Raw genomic sequence first — 16,228 nt, forward strand, 5'->3', positions numbered from 1 at the left:
AACACCTAGATAGCTTCCAGCAAAAGGCTCTCAGGATTAGGTCATTTTTGTGAAAACTCATGAAAATGAAATGTCCTTACTAACTCCAGAGGAATGCTGAACATGGTACTAGAGCTGAGACATGCACAGCCTTACAGCGCTGCCCTGCAAGCTCTGTTGCATGCCACAGGACTGGGAAATTATGAAGATTTCTCAGAGAGAGCTGGTAAAATTACCTATTATCAATTCTCCTTTCCTACTGTTCAACTCTCTTCTCAAACTTTAACTGTTTGAACTGAAATGCAACTTTCCAAGTGTCTGCCTCAGGCTGATATTTTTTCATTCCCACTGAATAACTATTATACTGCTATTAAGCTTGCCATACCAAACTTTCAAAAAACATTCTGTGCAAACTTAGTTTGGTCCCATGTACATAGTTATTACAAAGACAACTAGCAAATAAGATGATGAGGGACTATTTTTTCCTCATAGTCTGCCTCATTCAGTGCCCAAAAAGGTGGTCAACACAGAAGGCAGGATTCACCTGTACTGCCTCCAGATATTTGCAGCCCTGATGTCTACAGCTGAAGTAGACAGTTTTTGTTTCTCTTAGTTTCACCAAAAAAAAAAAAAAAAGAAGAAAAAAAAAGGAAAGAAAAGGAAAGGAAAGGAAAGGAAAGGAAAGGAAAGGAAAGGAAAGGAAAGGAAAGGAAAGGAAAGGAAAGGAAAGGAAAGGAAAGGAAAGGAAAGGAAAGGAAAGGAAAGGAAAGGAAAGGAAAGGAAAGGAAAGGAAAGGAAAGGAAAGGAAAGGAAAGGAAAGGAAAGGAAAGGAAAGGAAAGGAAAGGAAAGGAAAGGAAAGGAAAGGAAAGGAAAGGAAAGGAAAGGAAAGGAAAGGAAAGGAAAGGAAAGGAAAGGAAAGGAAAGGAAAGGAAAGGAAAGGAAAGGAAAGGAAAGGAAAGGAAAGGAAAGGAAAGGAAAGGAAAGGAAAGGAAAGGAAAGGAAAGGAAAGGAAAGGAAAGGAAAGGAAAGGAAAGGAAAGGAAAGGAAAGGAAAGGAAAGGAAAGGAAAATAACTATTTCCAGGGTGCAACTCAGCTTATTCTTAGATAGACACATTAACTCTCTTCAAAACTGTCAGTTTTTGTCTATGCTACAGACATATCGATGGTTAGATGCAGGATTTTATTTGGCAGATCATTTAATTTGGGTACAGTGTATAGTGTATTTCTCAAATGGGAGTGGGGTGCAGAAATATTAAGTTTCCATTAGTTCTAGACACTAAGATTTATAATGTTTGGTATTCTACAGTACTACATATATGCAAGAAACAGCTAATAACAGCTATTAACTTAAAATATAGTTATGCATGCTCTGAACTTCTTCTAATGAGACTCTGCTGTCTCCAGCTGGGCATCCAGAAAATGAGAAACACAGAGCTGAAGACCAGCTGTGAGAAATCTGGTTTGTGTCATCTAACGGTACACAGGCGGGTATAGATCGCCTTCCATGTCACTCAGCTGCCTCAGGGATTCAGTTTTCTTTTCCATCCACCTCCTGCTCCACTCACTTTGTAACTTTAAGCACTGAAACAAATAAAGGTTCTACAGACTATCTCCCTTTGTACTGCAAAGTTATGATTTATCTCCATCAGGTATATTTAATCCTCTGAGAAAAGTAGTTTTTACATGTAGTAACTACAACATATGCCCTACATATGCAAAAAGGAGGCTGAATTAAGTTTAATAAACTGTTTTATTTCTGAAATGTTCTAACTCCTGACTGGTAACTAAAGTTAGACATCTAGGTCTGTGCTAATCATCCATATTTGACTTACGGGGCAAAAAGGAAGCCCTTGGAGGTGAGGGAAGGTCAAGGGGAACTCAACACTTCCTAAGTTAATTGTAATAGTGACACGTTAGATCAAGCACCCTCTGGTGGCACCTGCTTTTCTCTCAGACTGTAAACAGAATATACCATGTCTATGTCAGATTTAGCCCTCAAAGTTTACCCTTCTAAATTTTGTTTTTTAAATCTATGTTTAGAGCAGATTATTCCAACATTTGTTCATTGAGTACCTCAGTACTTTAAAATGTCCACAATTGCTGTAGGTGTGCACAAATCTTTCTTTTCCTTGTCTTTTTCTACTGCATGTTTTTATCTTGTTCTGCCATTCCAGAGGTCTCTAGAGAAGCCTTGGTATTTAATTTAATACTTCTGAATTAAAATAGAGCTCAATAAATGACAAAATACATTTTAGTGTACATGCTACTTCCTAGGAATGCATTGAATTAGTATGCCTTGTTGGGCTCTCCCTCAGGAGACTGATTTAGTCTACTGATAGTGCAAGGTCATTAGCACAATATCAGCATAAATTCTGTTTAACCAATGCCAGGTGGTTAACTAGTTTGTGTTAATGTGTTGTGTGCATAAAACTCAACTCAACTCCTTTGTAGGACAATGTGATCTCAAGAAAGATTTGGGCAGCCTGAATGTATTCCCACTAATCTGGAAACAGAGATAACTCATTCTCACTGGTGCCCCTAAGATAAGTTGAAGACTCTCATTGCCATCCACAGCAGATTCAAAATATTTTTTCATAGCAAGCTGATTTAAAAACTGCACCTATTTAAAAAAAAAAAAAAATCTTACCTATGCTTCATGTGCTTTTTCCAATATTTTTAAATCAATTCCATTTGAAAATCTGGTTGCTTGTATATTTTTTAATTAGTTGTAGATGGGTTCTGTTTTTCTTATGATCTAAAACTATCTTCTTTAAAATAAAACCAAAAGTGCAGAGTGCATTTTGCAACAAGGGTGACCGGAAGGCTCTGCACACGGGTAAGGGCAGAGCCCAGTATCAATACAGACTGGAGGAATTAATGGATTGAGAGCAACTCTGGGAAGAAGAACTTGGAGATATCAGTGGATGAAAAAATGGGCATGACCTTTCAATGTGCGCTCACAGCCCAAAAAAACCAACCATATCCTGAGCTGCATCAAAAGAAGTGTAGTCAGCAAGGCAAGGGAGGTGCTTCCTCCCTCAATTCCCCCTTTGGGAGACCCCACTTGAAGTGCTGCATGCAGCTCTGAAGGCCTCAATGGAACCTGTTAGAGGAGGTCCAGAGATGGATGCTGAAAATGGTCCAGGGGCTGGTACACCTCTTCTATGGACAAAGACTGGCAGAGCTGGCAGTATTCAGCCTGGAAAAGTCTCAGAGAGAATCCTTATTGACTTCTCTCAATATCCAAACAGGGCTTATTGGAAAGATGAGGGAGATTTTTTTACCAGGACCTGTAATGACAGGACAAGGGGCAATGGTTTTAAAGCAAAAGAGGGGAGGTTTGGATTGGATGTAAGGAATAATTGTTTTGGTTTTTTCCATTGTGAGGGTGGTGAGGTACTGGAACAGATCACTGATAAAAGTTCTGGTTGTCCCACTACTGTAAATGTTGAAAGTCAGGGTGGACAGGGCATTGAGCAACCTTATCTAGGGAAAGATGTCCCTGCCCATGGCAAGGGGGTTACCCTTAGTGATCATTATTGCTCTTTCCAACTCAAACCATTCTATGATTCTATGATAAAAGCTCTGAATTTTGAGCCTCGGAGTTTTGCATTTTTGACCTTTTATGTTCTTGATTTTTCCATTTAATGATGACAAATTATTGATTGTGAAATGACTGAAAAGGGTTCATTTTGCTATATGTGTGAAATACAGGCAAATCAGGAGTAAATACAACAATTTTGCTTCACAAAACATAACGAAACTCAGTATCAAGAGGGTCAGCAATGGATAAAGGGTTCTCCCTTCTGCATTGCACATTTCTCAGTGCAAGACAGAATCTTCCCCACTTATGAAGTGGTGTTGGAAAATTCTCGAGTGGGAAAAAAAAACAGAAAAAGTAAGGGCTGAGGTTTTTGGATGATCAGATTTAGGAAGTATCTCCACTGCACATGTGTGCCCAGACCTCAAAAAGGAATGAAATTACCCATGAAGGAATGAAAAAACCCCAGGATCATGACTTGGCAGTTTTGAAACACTGTTGACAGTATGAGTCAGTGGTGTTCTGTTGAACTTAACAAAGGATTAAAGGCAAGCTGTAACTCGGGAGAACAAGAAAGAATTTCACATAACTAGAAGGTTTAGTCCTTAAAATATTTCAATAAACTGATTGTCTAGGTGGCTGAATAGAGGAGTTTACATAGGACCCATATGTATGATGGATGCTCAGAACTTCAGCTTTGGGAAACTGAGGGGAAATCTTCACTCACCAAAGGAAGATACTTGATCTTTTATATGTATTCTGAATTCACACAAACTGCAACACAGTAAATGACAAGAAGTTCATGTGCCATCTTTGTGGTGCCAAGACACGAGTTTTTGCTCTCAGGCTTCAGCATCAAGATGCATTTCAGTCTTTACCACAATGCTCAGGTAGTATCTCCTAAGTTGTTTACAAGATAATAATTTACAGAATTTGAAAAATATTCCCATTCAGAAGACATGCTGAAGAAAAGAGATGCTGAAGTCAAGAGAAGGCAAATACATCTTGCCCCAGAGGAGAGAACATTCCAGAAGGAATGTCTGGGCATTATTACACACAGAGAACTTACGTCATATTGTTCCTGTCTTACTAAAACTCGTTGCTTTATTTGTAAAGTAGTATCTGCAACATGCAGACAGAAAGCATGAATTATCATGAAAAATTCTGAGTCTGAAACCTCAGATCCTAGCTATCTCATACTACCAGCAGTAAAACATTCCTAGTATTTCTCTAAAATTTTAGGTGTCAGTTTTCTAACTCAAATGTATTTATGACAAACAAAATCTGACATCATTTTGACAGGTGCTAAGAAATTGATCACAGAAGTAACAAAAGTGATTATGTAGAAGATACAAGGGTTTGAGGACAGGTCTTATACTATTTCCAAAACGAATAGTTTCAGATTGCTTCCATCCAAATATCTAAGACCAAACACAGGATTCTGATAAACCATTGTTGTTCATTTACACACAAGATCCAGAGGAAAAAAAAAATTAAAACCAGCCATTAATCACTTGAATTACCTTTGATTACCATTGATGGTGGGTGATTCTCTGTCTCAAGATATTACAAAATTGATTTCCGACCATTTTAAAATCAAGTTTTTGATCTTTTATTTTTCTCTAAGATAATACACTTTTAAGCAAACAAAGCAGGAGGTCAGACAGCAAAACAGTTTGGCTTATTAATGCAAGAAGTCAAACTATATCATGTCAGAAAGGTCTCTTTAAATCTACAAACCTGGGAACAGGGCTACAGAAGAAATGCAGTCTTTTTGAATCTATTACTTTTTAATTATAAAAATCTTACGAGAAAACATAGCCCAGTATTTTAAAACCTGAATTTATGTCTAAATCCTGGTTCCACTGATAGAAATGGGGGGTAAAAATCCTACTTAGGAGCGAAGCATTTCTTATTTCATTGTGGATTTTTTTCAGTTTTTGAAAGCATGACTCTGAATATTGCATGCACACTATATGTCAATTAGTACTGTCACTAGGTACCAGGAAGATAGTCTGAGTAATATAGCAGATTCTCAAAATTTAATATATCAGCGTGTTCAGCTTGGGATATTGTTTTCTTCTCCCTTCCTGTGTGCATATTGGTGCAATATTTGCCTCAACATTTGTAGTAGAACTATCCAAAAGTTACATAGAGCCAGCAAAAGTAATTTTAGAGTTGGGACCAGAAGCAGGTATATAGTGAAAGGGAGAAGGGCACAGCATCCTGTAGCGATGCAGACACAAGAAGGAAAATCAGAAGACTGCATAAATCAAAGCTGTCTGCAGCTGTTCTGAAGAATGGGCCAGACAAGTGACCTTGCACAGCTGGTTGCTGGAGGAGGACAAACAGCAGCACCACTTGCAGGTCTGTGGTCCAGATCTAACGTTCAGTGTTTTAACATGAGATTCCACAAATCAGTGGAATCTCATGTTTGTAGTGATATCAGGCAACAGTGCTTGGGCTTGTGTTTGATAGGTCTGATCACCTAAAGTGATCAGTTTCACTGGGGATTTTTTATGTGTGTTGTTGAATATCTGCCTGTAGCTCAAGTAGTAAATCTGGCCATAGATCCCTGTGCTGCACTTTTTTTCTTAACGTCATGGTGCCTGGGGCAATTTTCTTAGTAACACATGACTCTGCCTTTGTTTTCTAATTCCAGACATATACTGGCTTTGGTCTAATTTTCCTTACATTCTTTTGGTCTTCCATCATGGTTACAGTTGTTTACTTAAGACATATTTTAGCAATTTTGAGATGTTTCTCCAAGGTACTCTATGTACCTCTGCTCATTCTTATGTCTTATTCACAGATTATAAACTGAGGGATGAGGTAATTGCCCTCACTTGACTGCCCTCCTATATAACAAATCACAGTGCCTGGAATTAATCCTTGGAGGTATATTTTTTTTAGTTGTTTTCCAAGAAACTGAAGAATCACTTAAAAATTTATCTGTGGCTTGTAGTATAGAACATAGGAACATGCTTTCCTCTTTTGCCTTTACAGTCTTCCTAGAAATTATCAATATACCCCAAGAGTTCCTAAGCACAACTTGATACCATTTGACTAGTTCTAGGAAAACATCAAATCTTGCCTTTCAGATTTTCAGTGGTTAAGAACTTGGATACTTCCATAGCTTTCCACAGAGAAAAATGTGCCTTTTACTTCTAACGTTGTCTATCTCCAGCTTTCACCTTGATATGTCATTGTCCACGAGACAGAATAGCATTCTAGAATCAATATCCTACCTCCGGGAGGTAGCTTGACCCCTCTGATTTTCTCCTTGACAAGCTAAATGGCTTGTGATTTTTTTTAAGCTTTTCCCTGAGTGGCACATTTCTCAACCTCCAGCTAACCCTGTGGTTTTCCTCTCAGTGTTTCTCACTTTATTATGATCCTTCCTAAGACTTTATTCATAGGAACTTGAGGCAGCAGTCTAATAATAACAGAAGAAGGCATAACGCCCCTACTGTAACTTATATTCCCTTCTTTAAATAAGTATTCAAGGATCCCAGAGAAAACTCATAGAGATTTTGGGTTTTGCTACTTAATCAACATAGTTCAAATGCTCTGGACAAACAGTGCATTTGTGCTCCATATACAAACTGTATGACTCTCAGCATCTCCCAGTCAACAAATGATAAAAGAGATGGCTACAGACCATTGATTTCCTTGATAATTGACCCCCAACATTTTTGTCTGCATCAGGGCTTTCTAGGATAAAATACTCTATCCTATAACTACGAATGTATTTGTTCCCTGTACTCTCTCCATAGTCAGTGGAGAGAAACTGGACCTTCCAAACCACCCCAGCATTACTGCCTAAAACCTCTGGGCTAGAGGGCCCTATGATGGGAATCCAATTCTCCCCATGAACAATGTGAACCTGTGTGACTGGCTAACACCAGGCATTTCCAGAGGGACTAAAATGAGGTGAGGTGGATGCCACAGGCATTGGGCAGTACTGCCAGTGGCTATTTTAAAGCATAAGCTGTGCCAGGGCTCAGCTTTACACTTATATTCAGTATCTACACATCTGTGTCAATATATCACCAATGCTATAAATCATCCTATTGTTGCTCCCCCAAAGTTTTTGTCATCTTCAAAAGTCATCAGTAATAGCTGCATTTTTCACAGGTCATTGCTGGAAATGTAAACCAATGCAGAAGCAAAAAAATTAGTCTAAATGGCACTAGCTCAAAGAGTATCCATTTAATAATGTTACCCTTTTTCATAAACATTTTTAAGCCTGTCATTTAAGAAGTTTTGCAAACATTTAGTATGCATGGCTTTCAATTCATATGATTCAAATCATGCAGTACCAATTGGTGTGTTATGAAAGCCATAATTGGATGATACTATGCTTGTCAACCAGATTTTCAAGTTAGCATGGTAAGATTTTCCTGGTTGATTGAAAATAATTATATTATTTTCTTTCTAATTTCTATTAATTGAGTTTCATTTCAGCTGTGGAGACTTTTTTATTAGGATCCCAGTTAAGATGACCAATCTAAAATTACCTAGGTTATCAAACGTGTACATCAGTGTGTCCTTATGTGCAGCAACCATGACTTGCTATAGGTCTTCTGTGGAAGCCACCTGATGCTTTAAATTACCCCAAGCACTTAGAATGCGAATTAGCCAATGTGCTAGAATGTTTGCCAGAAAGTGAAGACCCAATGATATGCTTATAAAACTGTCTAAGCATAATCCAAACTTCTCTCTCTTTGATGGGGGTTCTATGGCACCTTATTATAAAGATACTTTTCTGGGTTTTAGCGGGTCTAGTGGTTTTTGAAATGAACTAGAACAGTAGCAACAGTCATTGGAATGCAGGCATTTTCTCCAACAGTCTACCAATGCATGTTAGTTTTGCTTCTCTGTTCCAAAATCTTTCTGTACACCTGTACATCAAATTGGAAAATCTGTGGGGGTTTTGATATTAGGGCTAAAATAAATATCTGATAATTCATAGAGCTAGCCCTCTGTTTTGGGCTCCACAACGTTATTCCCTGTTTTCTGACCTGCCTCTTCTGCTAAAGAAATATTATTTTGCTTTAAGAACAAAGAGTGGCACCATCCCATGCTTTGTACAGGGAGAAACAGAAATGTACTGTGAGCATATGACAGGATTTACACAGGGTCCTTCTTAGTATGTATCAAAGTCACTGGTGGTGGAATCCACATGCCTGTCTCCATCAGCATCTAGTTTATGAGGTCTCATGCTGTTTTGCTTGAGAATTCTCTAAGCAACCAAGTATCTCTGCTACATAAACAGGAATTTAATCTTATGTACCACAACAGCATGTACTCTTAAAAAAAACAAGACAAAACAAAACAAAACAAAAAACTGAGGAAATCTCACTTCTGTGCCCTGGTCAGCTTGAGGAAGTTTAAATTTATAGTCTCTATCAAGCCAGGGAGCATGTCAGCCAAACAGCTCTGGAGTGTTTAAGGCAAAAGCCTCTTTTACTCTTCTGTTAAAGCTGGACCTTTGCAGCCAGGGAGGCATGGGGCCAGAAAGACTCTGTCTCTAGACCCAGGTCTTGGGAAGACGTATGAATTTTATATGAGAAAATTTATATGGATGAATTTGGATAAAGAGAAACAACCTTGGAAATAGTGCCATTTTTTGACTGAACTGTGCAACTGCTCAGGTGCTGTCAAAACACCTTTTGTCTGACTTTTGGTTGGAAGGTAATCTGTCCTTTCTCTTCCACCTTAAAATGGCCACTACCCCCAAAGAGAACCAATTACAGGTTCCAGCAGCCTGAATCTAAAAGAGAAGGAATGCCTGAAGGCACTAAGAAAGGCAAGACTTCACCACAAGTTGTGGTAAAGGTCAAGAGAGAGCTGGGAAGTTGGGATTCTATTGGTGTTTTCTGGCAGTTCCTTGTAAGGTAACTGGAGAGAGGCAGACACAGTGACTGGATGAACAGAGAGCATCTCTCAAGCTCCCCCATACTCATTCACTCTGTGTCCTCTATTTGACTTTCTGTTTCTATTAGGATGATTGAATTGGCCACCTTCCCTCTCCTCACCCAGCTCCCCCCTCAAATGGGCACCTAAAATATGGGCACATCTGCTCACAAATGAAGCACTGTTGGAGCCTTTCCATTATCTACCACATGGGAGCAGGATTAGGTTCGCTGTCAGTTTTGGGGAACATGAAAGGGATAAAGAAGCATGAATTATGCATAACAGAATTGCACCCTACTGGTTTCTTAAGACATACAAGATGTTTCAGTCCCATTGTCATCCTAGCATGCTCTTGGAGAAAATGCTTCACACAGCCAGAGGCAGTCCTCACAGTGTAGCAGGACTCATCCAAAACTCCTGATACAGCACCATATTGACATTCTTCTGCTAGTGATGTATGTTTCGTGTTGTTAAAGATCTGGCAGCGTGTAACAGTTTGTTAGACTGGCTAAGACTGCATAAAATATTGTAAGAAATAAACTGAGTAGGGAAAAATTTATTAGAGAACTATAAAATCAAAAAACCTGAGTGCTTTTTTGTTTGTTTTTTCTCTGCATCTTCCTTTAGATCTTCCTTTAATGAAAATTAGCCTATTTTCATTGCGGCTAATGGAAAGAAAAAGAGTATTAAACTAACACTCTGATCACAACCCTCACATACTTTTGGTTTAGACCTAAATTCTTCCAGGCAGTAATACAACTTTTAATACCAGACCAAATTTAATGAGAGTCTAAATTAGTAAGAACTAACTTTTAATGAAAGGCTTTGAACAGTGCTTCTGAACTGGACATTTGGATTTGCTTCTGCATTTGGACAAGGCTTCTGCATGACAGAAGAAGCCCATGTATTTCTCCCAGGGACAACTGCGGGTTATTCACCAGTTGTCCCACTAAGTCTCCTCACCCGCCCTGGCACAGCTCGGAGATCTGCGTCATTTGGCCCAGCGATGATTTTTACGCGACCACCGCGGGCCCGAGGATGACGAGACCCCCGGCTGCGTGGCCCCTGTGCTGGCGTAGAGCCCTTGGCACACGGCTCCCGTCCTACCCATTCTCCGTGAGCCCGGCGTTCACTCCGCACCGGGGACAGCCCCCTCCTCGCACCATCCCTCCTACCACTTTTTTTGCCCGGAGTGGAGACGGCGCGGCCGGTAGCTCAGGGAGGGTCCGGGCACCGCTCCCGCCCCCTTTCCCCGGGCCCCCATTGCTCGGCGGCCCCCGGCGCGGAGAGCGGGGCGCTCCCGGCGCTGCAGCCCCCGGCGGCGGCTCCCGCGGCGCGGCGGCTGGGGCGGTGCGGGGCGGTGCGGGGCGCGGTGCGGCCCGGCTGCGGCAACCCCCGCCTGCTGCTGCTGGGCCACGGCCCTGCTGCACCGGGGGAGTGCGGGCGGTCCCGGCCCGGGCGCTCCGCACCTCTGCCGAGTTCGGCCGGCCCAGAAGGGCAGCCGAGAGTTCAGCATGCAGGAAGTTTTGAGGCAGCTCGGAGGGTAACGCGGCGGCGGTGAGCGCTGCTTCGCGTGCTCTGAGGTTTTGCGCTTTTTTTGCGGGGATTCTGCCTCCTTCCCCTCCCCGCATACAACTCCCCCAAACACACGAGCAACCCGCAACAATCAAAAAGTCCGGGAAGGGGGAAGACAACGCGAGCGAGGGAAGCACCCTCGGCGGGAGAAGAGAACCCGTTTCTTCGCAGAGACACGGTCCCGCTCGCAGTTGGTCCCAATGCAACTCCTCATCCTCCTCCTGCTCTACGCCGTGGTCTGTGCGAACTTCTGCAGCCGTCAGGGCACCACCGCCCCTGCCCAGAGCGGATCTATAAAAGCCCTGCGGGCTTCCAACATCAGGCGAGATGGTGAGCGTCCTGCTTTATTTATTCCCAAGGGCTGCTTTTGCGGGGGAAGCCCTTGAGCGCGCCTCGGGGCTGCCGCTCCCCTGTCCCGGGAGCGAGGGCCACATGCCCACAGGGCTACTGGGGTCGGTGCGGGTGGGGCCCCGTCCCGGGGGATCAGCCAGGTCGTGGGGTCGGTCTCAGGGGTCCGGTCCTGGGGTCCGGTCCCGGAGCGTGTAGCCAGGTGGCAGAAGGGAGGTGTGGGCTGAGGGAGCGACTCTGCCCGGCGGCTGCACCTCCGGGCGGTCCCAAACTTCTCGGGGCAACTTCGAGGAGGTCTCCTGGGAGTCGGCGGCACCCCCAGCGTCCCCTCTGGGCTTCGGGGGGCACCTCGCCCCTGACAACGCGGAGTGCTCGGTCCCGGCTGCCCAGGCGGGCCCCGCCGGGCGCCCCTCGGCACCCCTGGGCCCGTGTGCCCCGTGTGCCGGCGGCGGGGCAGTGCGGGGCGAGCGGCGGCTCTGTGGCGTCTCGGGCCTCACGGCGCCGCTGCGGGGGCTCTCGGGGCCGCGTGTCGGGGGCGCCGCCGTCGCCCAGGGCTCCTTAGCGGGAGCGGGATCGGGATCGTCTCCCGGCCCCGTCACAGCCTCCCCGCCTTCGACTCCTGTAAGCGCTGTCGGCGGGCTGCTCGCCGGGTTAGGGGACTTGCTCGACCGGAGGGTCTGAGCCCGGCGCTTGGTGTTCCCCTGGAAGTGCTGGGCACTGCCCCACCAGGACTGGCCTCGTCCCTTGTGATGGCCGGGGATGGTGCACACCCAGCACAGAGCGGCAGCGGGCTCTCGGACACCGGCCGCCCCGTAGGAAGGGTGTTTTCAGCCTGACCTGCGGTGCGGTTCCCTCCGGAGCCTGCCGGCAGAGGATGCCCTGGACAGCCGAGGTGCCGCGCAGGGTCTGCAGCGCAGAGTGTGGGACCCAGGTGCCTCCAGTGAACGTGGTCGTGTGCCCTGGCCCCACGGGGAATGAACGGGGAGACTGCATAAAAAAAGCGCTGCTTAAACTCTCCTCTAGAATCCACGACTTTCAGTTCGGGAAGAGTGATGGGCCTCTGGCCAGGGAGCAGCCTGGTGTGCTCCAGCCTCACGTGGGAGAACTTGCTCTTGCACGCTGCCGTGTACCTTCGTACACGAGGAGATGCGGGATGTTCTCCTTGCAAATGAACGGAGTTAACATCTTCCAGTCTTCAAGTTAACATCTTCCAGTTTACAGCTTTTATATATTTTATAAACTCTTTTCAAAAACCCAGTCACTTGAGCCACTTCCAAGACTGTATTTGCCAGTGTTTATTTTCCAGTATGTATACAATGCATGTAATGGCTATACAGTTGATTTAGGAAGATGTTTTTGTTTAAAGTTTGGAGCCATATTGAACTTAGTATTTTTTATGCCTTTCCTAATCACTGAAAGAAGACTTAGAGAAGGTGGAGGATTTTTTTCTTAGAATGGAAATGTTGAATCAGGAAACAGGACAGAATTGCAGTTCTTTCCAACACAGAAGTCAAATTTAATCTCATTAAAGAAAAATAATTTTGTGTTTGTAGTAAAAGTACATATTTGTTATTTCTGTTTCATTCTTTAAATGTTATTCCGTGTTTTATCAAGCTTCATGACCTGTTAGCCAGCCATCTTCATAGAAGAACTGAGACCATCTCTGAACTAACCTAGGCAAGCTTCCATCCAGCTCAAACTTCAAACAAGATTTTACATTCAAAACTTAGACATCAAAATGTTCAGATGTCTGATCTTCTCTGTATAGTCAATGAAGAAATCATTAACCCCTTATATAAATAAAGTTTTCATATTAATGGCAGTATGATGAGTGTTTTATTCCTCTGAAGACTTCCTGTGGTAAAATTACTTCTTGGAGTGATGAAGAGAATAAGCCTCTGACATGATTAGTCAATTGCTGTCTTCCTAGTTGTGATAATTCAACAATTTGATTAAGCTTTGTACCTTTAAAATTATCTGAGGCAACTGGTAGTGGTTGATCGTTGTGGGTACTAGGTGGACTAATACTGGGGCTGTTGGAAGGTGGCAGATCTGTATGTAATTACATCCTACTTTTCATCTTCACTGGGGCACATGCTAGTGAGACTTGCAGCCTACAGTGAATGTGCCCATGCTGAAGTCAGACACTTCTGCAGTTCTTGAGTGGATGCTATGGATGTGCTTAAGAGGTCACAGACTTTGATGAAGACCACATGCAGACTCCTAGCATGCTGCAGCCTTGCTCTCTCCCTGTTGCTTTTTCTCTGCAAAGGACCAGGTGTTCTGGTGTGGCCAGTGGAGCTGGGTGCGGGGTTCCAACATTTAAAGCAGATAAGCTGTTGATCCCCCTGATTTTACTCAGATGAAACTGTTGCTTGAGTTCCTTGACTGAAGGTCTATATTTGTGCAGCCAAAGGTTTTGAGCGGTATTCCAAATGTTGCATGCATGTGACGAGCTCACAAGCAAATGCTTAGACCACAGTTGGCTGTAGGCCACTAATAGTATTTCTGCCTTTTATAATTTGCAGTGGTGTTTTTGTGTTGTTTTGGTCTGAAGCAATGATATGGAACAGCATGAAAGACATGTGAGTTTCGTTGCTGAGTCAGACAGTATTTTTTGCTTTGTAAATATTTGCAGACATGACAATACAGAATGGGATCTGAGAGCACGCGATACATTGGGGTAAATGTGTTACCCCAATTACAACACTCTCTGAAAACACACAGCAAAGGTAAAAAAGTAGTTTAATATTATGTTCTGGGTTGATGTTCATGATTTTTAGGTTGTGAAATTAAAAGAGATACTGAAGAGGAAACAAAGATCATTCAGCTTCAAAAAAATATCTTCGGAAATCCAAGACCGCCTGCACATTTTACTAAAAAAGAAAAATTCTTTGAGTTCCAGTTTTCTGTTGCTTCCAAGCAGGATATACTAGTAGTACTGCATACACAGAATTTAATATGGAAGCTTGGTCTTGCTTCTGGCCAAATAAGATGTTTGCAGTGTGCATGATTCAATATTCTTTCAGACTAAAAGAAGTTGGCCTATTTGTAACTGCTCTTACTTAAGACTGAAGTTGATCTGATAAGAAATCTATAGATGAGGGCAGCACATACAAAAAATTGCCATTTAATGACTACCAAACCTAACCAGACTGTACTTTCTGCTGAAGATAATAAGAATATAAATAACTTGCTTACAAGACATCCTCTTGTCCTAGTTGAAGGACGGTCATTAATGACTCAGCAGTCCAGTGGAGCACTAATCAATTTTTTAAAGTGTCCTGGAGGTGCCAGCAACATTTATAGCACAAGTACTGGTATTGACTTAGAGTGTTTATTAATGCTATTAAGTTAAGTACCTTGAAGTTCATCAGAATAACACAGAGGTCTTTCAGATGCTTCCATTGTTCTATTTTGACTCAGTTTCCCAGTATGCAGGTAATACTGCCTAATTAAAAGAAATCTATTTTGTTTCTCCTGTTTTGGTTGTTTATGTGTATATGGAGATGAAAAGTAGAGGATAAAAAGTGCTAAATAATATTATTTACTATATAATGTCTAACTGAAACAACACATGCTTTTCCTTATCAGTTATTGAACAAACATCTGCTTAGTCTAGGGAAGTATGCCTAGTCTCTATCTTCAGACTAAGCATCACAATACATATTTTAAACTTCAAACTCCAGAGTTTAAAGAAAAGACAGAAAAGAACAAACAGCATAGTGTCATGTCGTTTCAGTATGTAAACAGCTGAAAGCCATGGAATCAGTATCTTCTGATGTGGATTTGAAACCATAACATCAGATGACTTGAGATAAGATTCCGAACTCTTGTGGTTTACATTATGAATCCAAAAAAACAAAAAGAGAGATTTTTCAAACTTTGCTTCACTTGTGCACCACCAAAATACAAAGTAAAAACTGTACTTTATAGTTCTGGGGACCTGCCAACAGCTCATGGCTCTTTTAGGGCCAGTCCAAATGGATGTGTGCCATTAACTCTACTCTCTTCTTCCCTTTATTGGCTTACGCCTAATCAAAGGAAAAAGTTTATGGTGGTTTTCTCTCACCAAATAAATGTTAAGTGTCTTCTCTTGGGAGAAGATTGTGTTGTTTTCTCTTTTTTGCTCGTTTGATTAGTTGGTTTTTAAAGAAGGTAGGTTTAGATTAGATGCTTCCAACCCAAGCCATTTTATGATTCTGTGATTGTATGGTATTAGGAGAAATTCTTTGCTGTGGATGTGGTGAGGTGCTGGCACAGGTTGCCCAGAGAAGTCTGTTCAAGGGGTTTCATCAAGCTGATCTAGTGCAAAGTGTCCTTGCTCATGGCAGAAGGACTGGAACTACATGACCCTCAAGGTTCCTTCCAGCGCAAACCGTTCTAGGATTCTGTGAAATGTATCTGGTATCACTGGTGGTATTGACCATCACTTTTGGAATGCACTTATTGAGTTATTTTATAATAGGATTATATACATTTTTTCAGGGGACTCTGGTAACATAAAATTGTGTCAACTGTAAAATGGCCAGAATAAATTGTTTTTTATAGGTTTTATTTCCCTGTTTTCTAGGTTTTGTATTCCAGGCTTCATCAGTTAAAAAAAAAAAAAAAAAAAAAAAAAAAAAAAAAAAAAAAAAGCCTTACTAATTTCCCTGCAGTAATGCACTTTGGTCTGCAATTATCTGACTTTGATGATGTCTCTTATCTGTATAATTAACAGTTTGGACTGAAATATCAAAGGATATTTCATGAGAATTCCAACCCTGACTCAGCAGCAAGCAGCATAGAGGAATTCTCTAAAGGAAATTGAAATATGTTTTATCAGGCAGATGTATATCATAGGGGAAGTCATTATAAATGC

The 16,228-nt window shown here is 42.2% G+C and overlaps 1 protein-coding gene across 4 annotated transcripts in view; it reads left to right on the plus strand.

The window, feature by feature from the left end:
- Positions 1 to 10,720: 10,720 nt before the first annotated feature.
- The window catches only part of PDGFD (platelet derived growth factor D), a 139,537-nt gene continuing 134,029 nt past the window's right edge, over positions 10,721 to 16,228 (plus strand). For 2 of the 4 annotated variants that reach the window (XM_086881983.1, XM_086881985.1), the window contains exon 1: positions 10,796 to 11,346. In XM_086881983.1, coding sequence (XP_086738109.1) covers positions 11,217 to 11,346 — 130 coding nt within the window. In that variant the 5' untranslated portion in view covers positions 10,796 to 11,216. Of the gene's footprint in view, positions 11,347 to 16,228 lie in introns of all 4 variants that reach the window. The other 2 variants (XM_086881982.1, XM_086881984.1) reach the window with 2 other exon arrangements.

This window comes from Cyanistes caeruleus, chromosome 3 (assembly GCF_971803275.1).
Source record: "Cyanistes caeruleus chromosome 3, bCyaCae1.hap1.1, whole genome shotgun sequence".
Classification (NCBI taxonomy): domain Eukaryota; kingdom Metazoa; phylum Chordata; class Aves; order Passeriformes; family Paridae; genus Cyanistes; species Cyanistes caeruleus.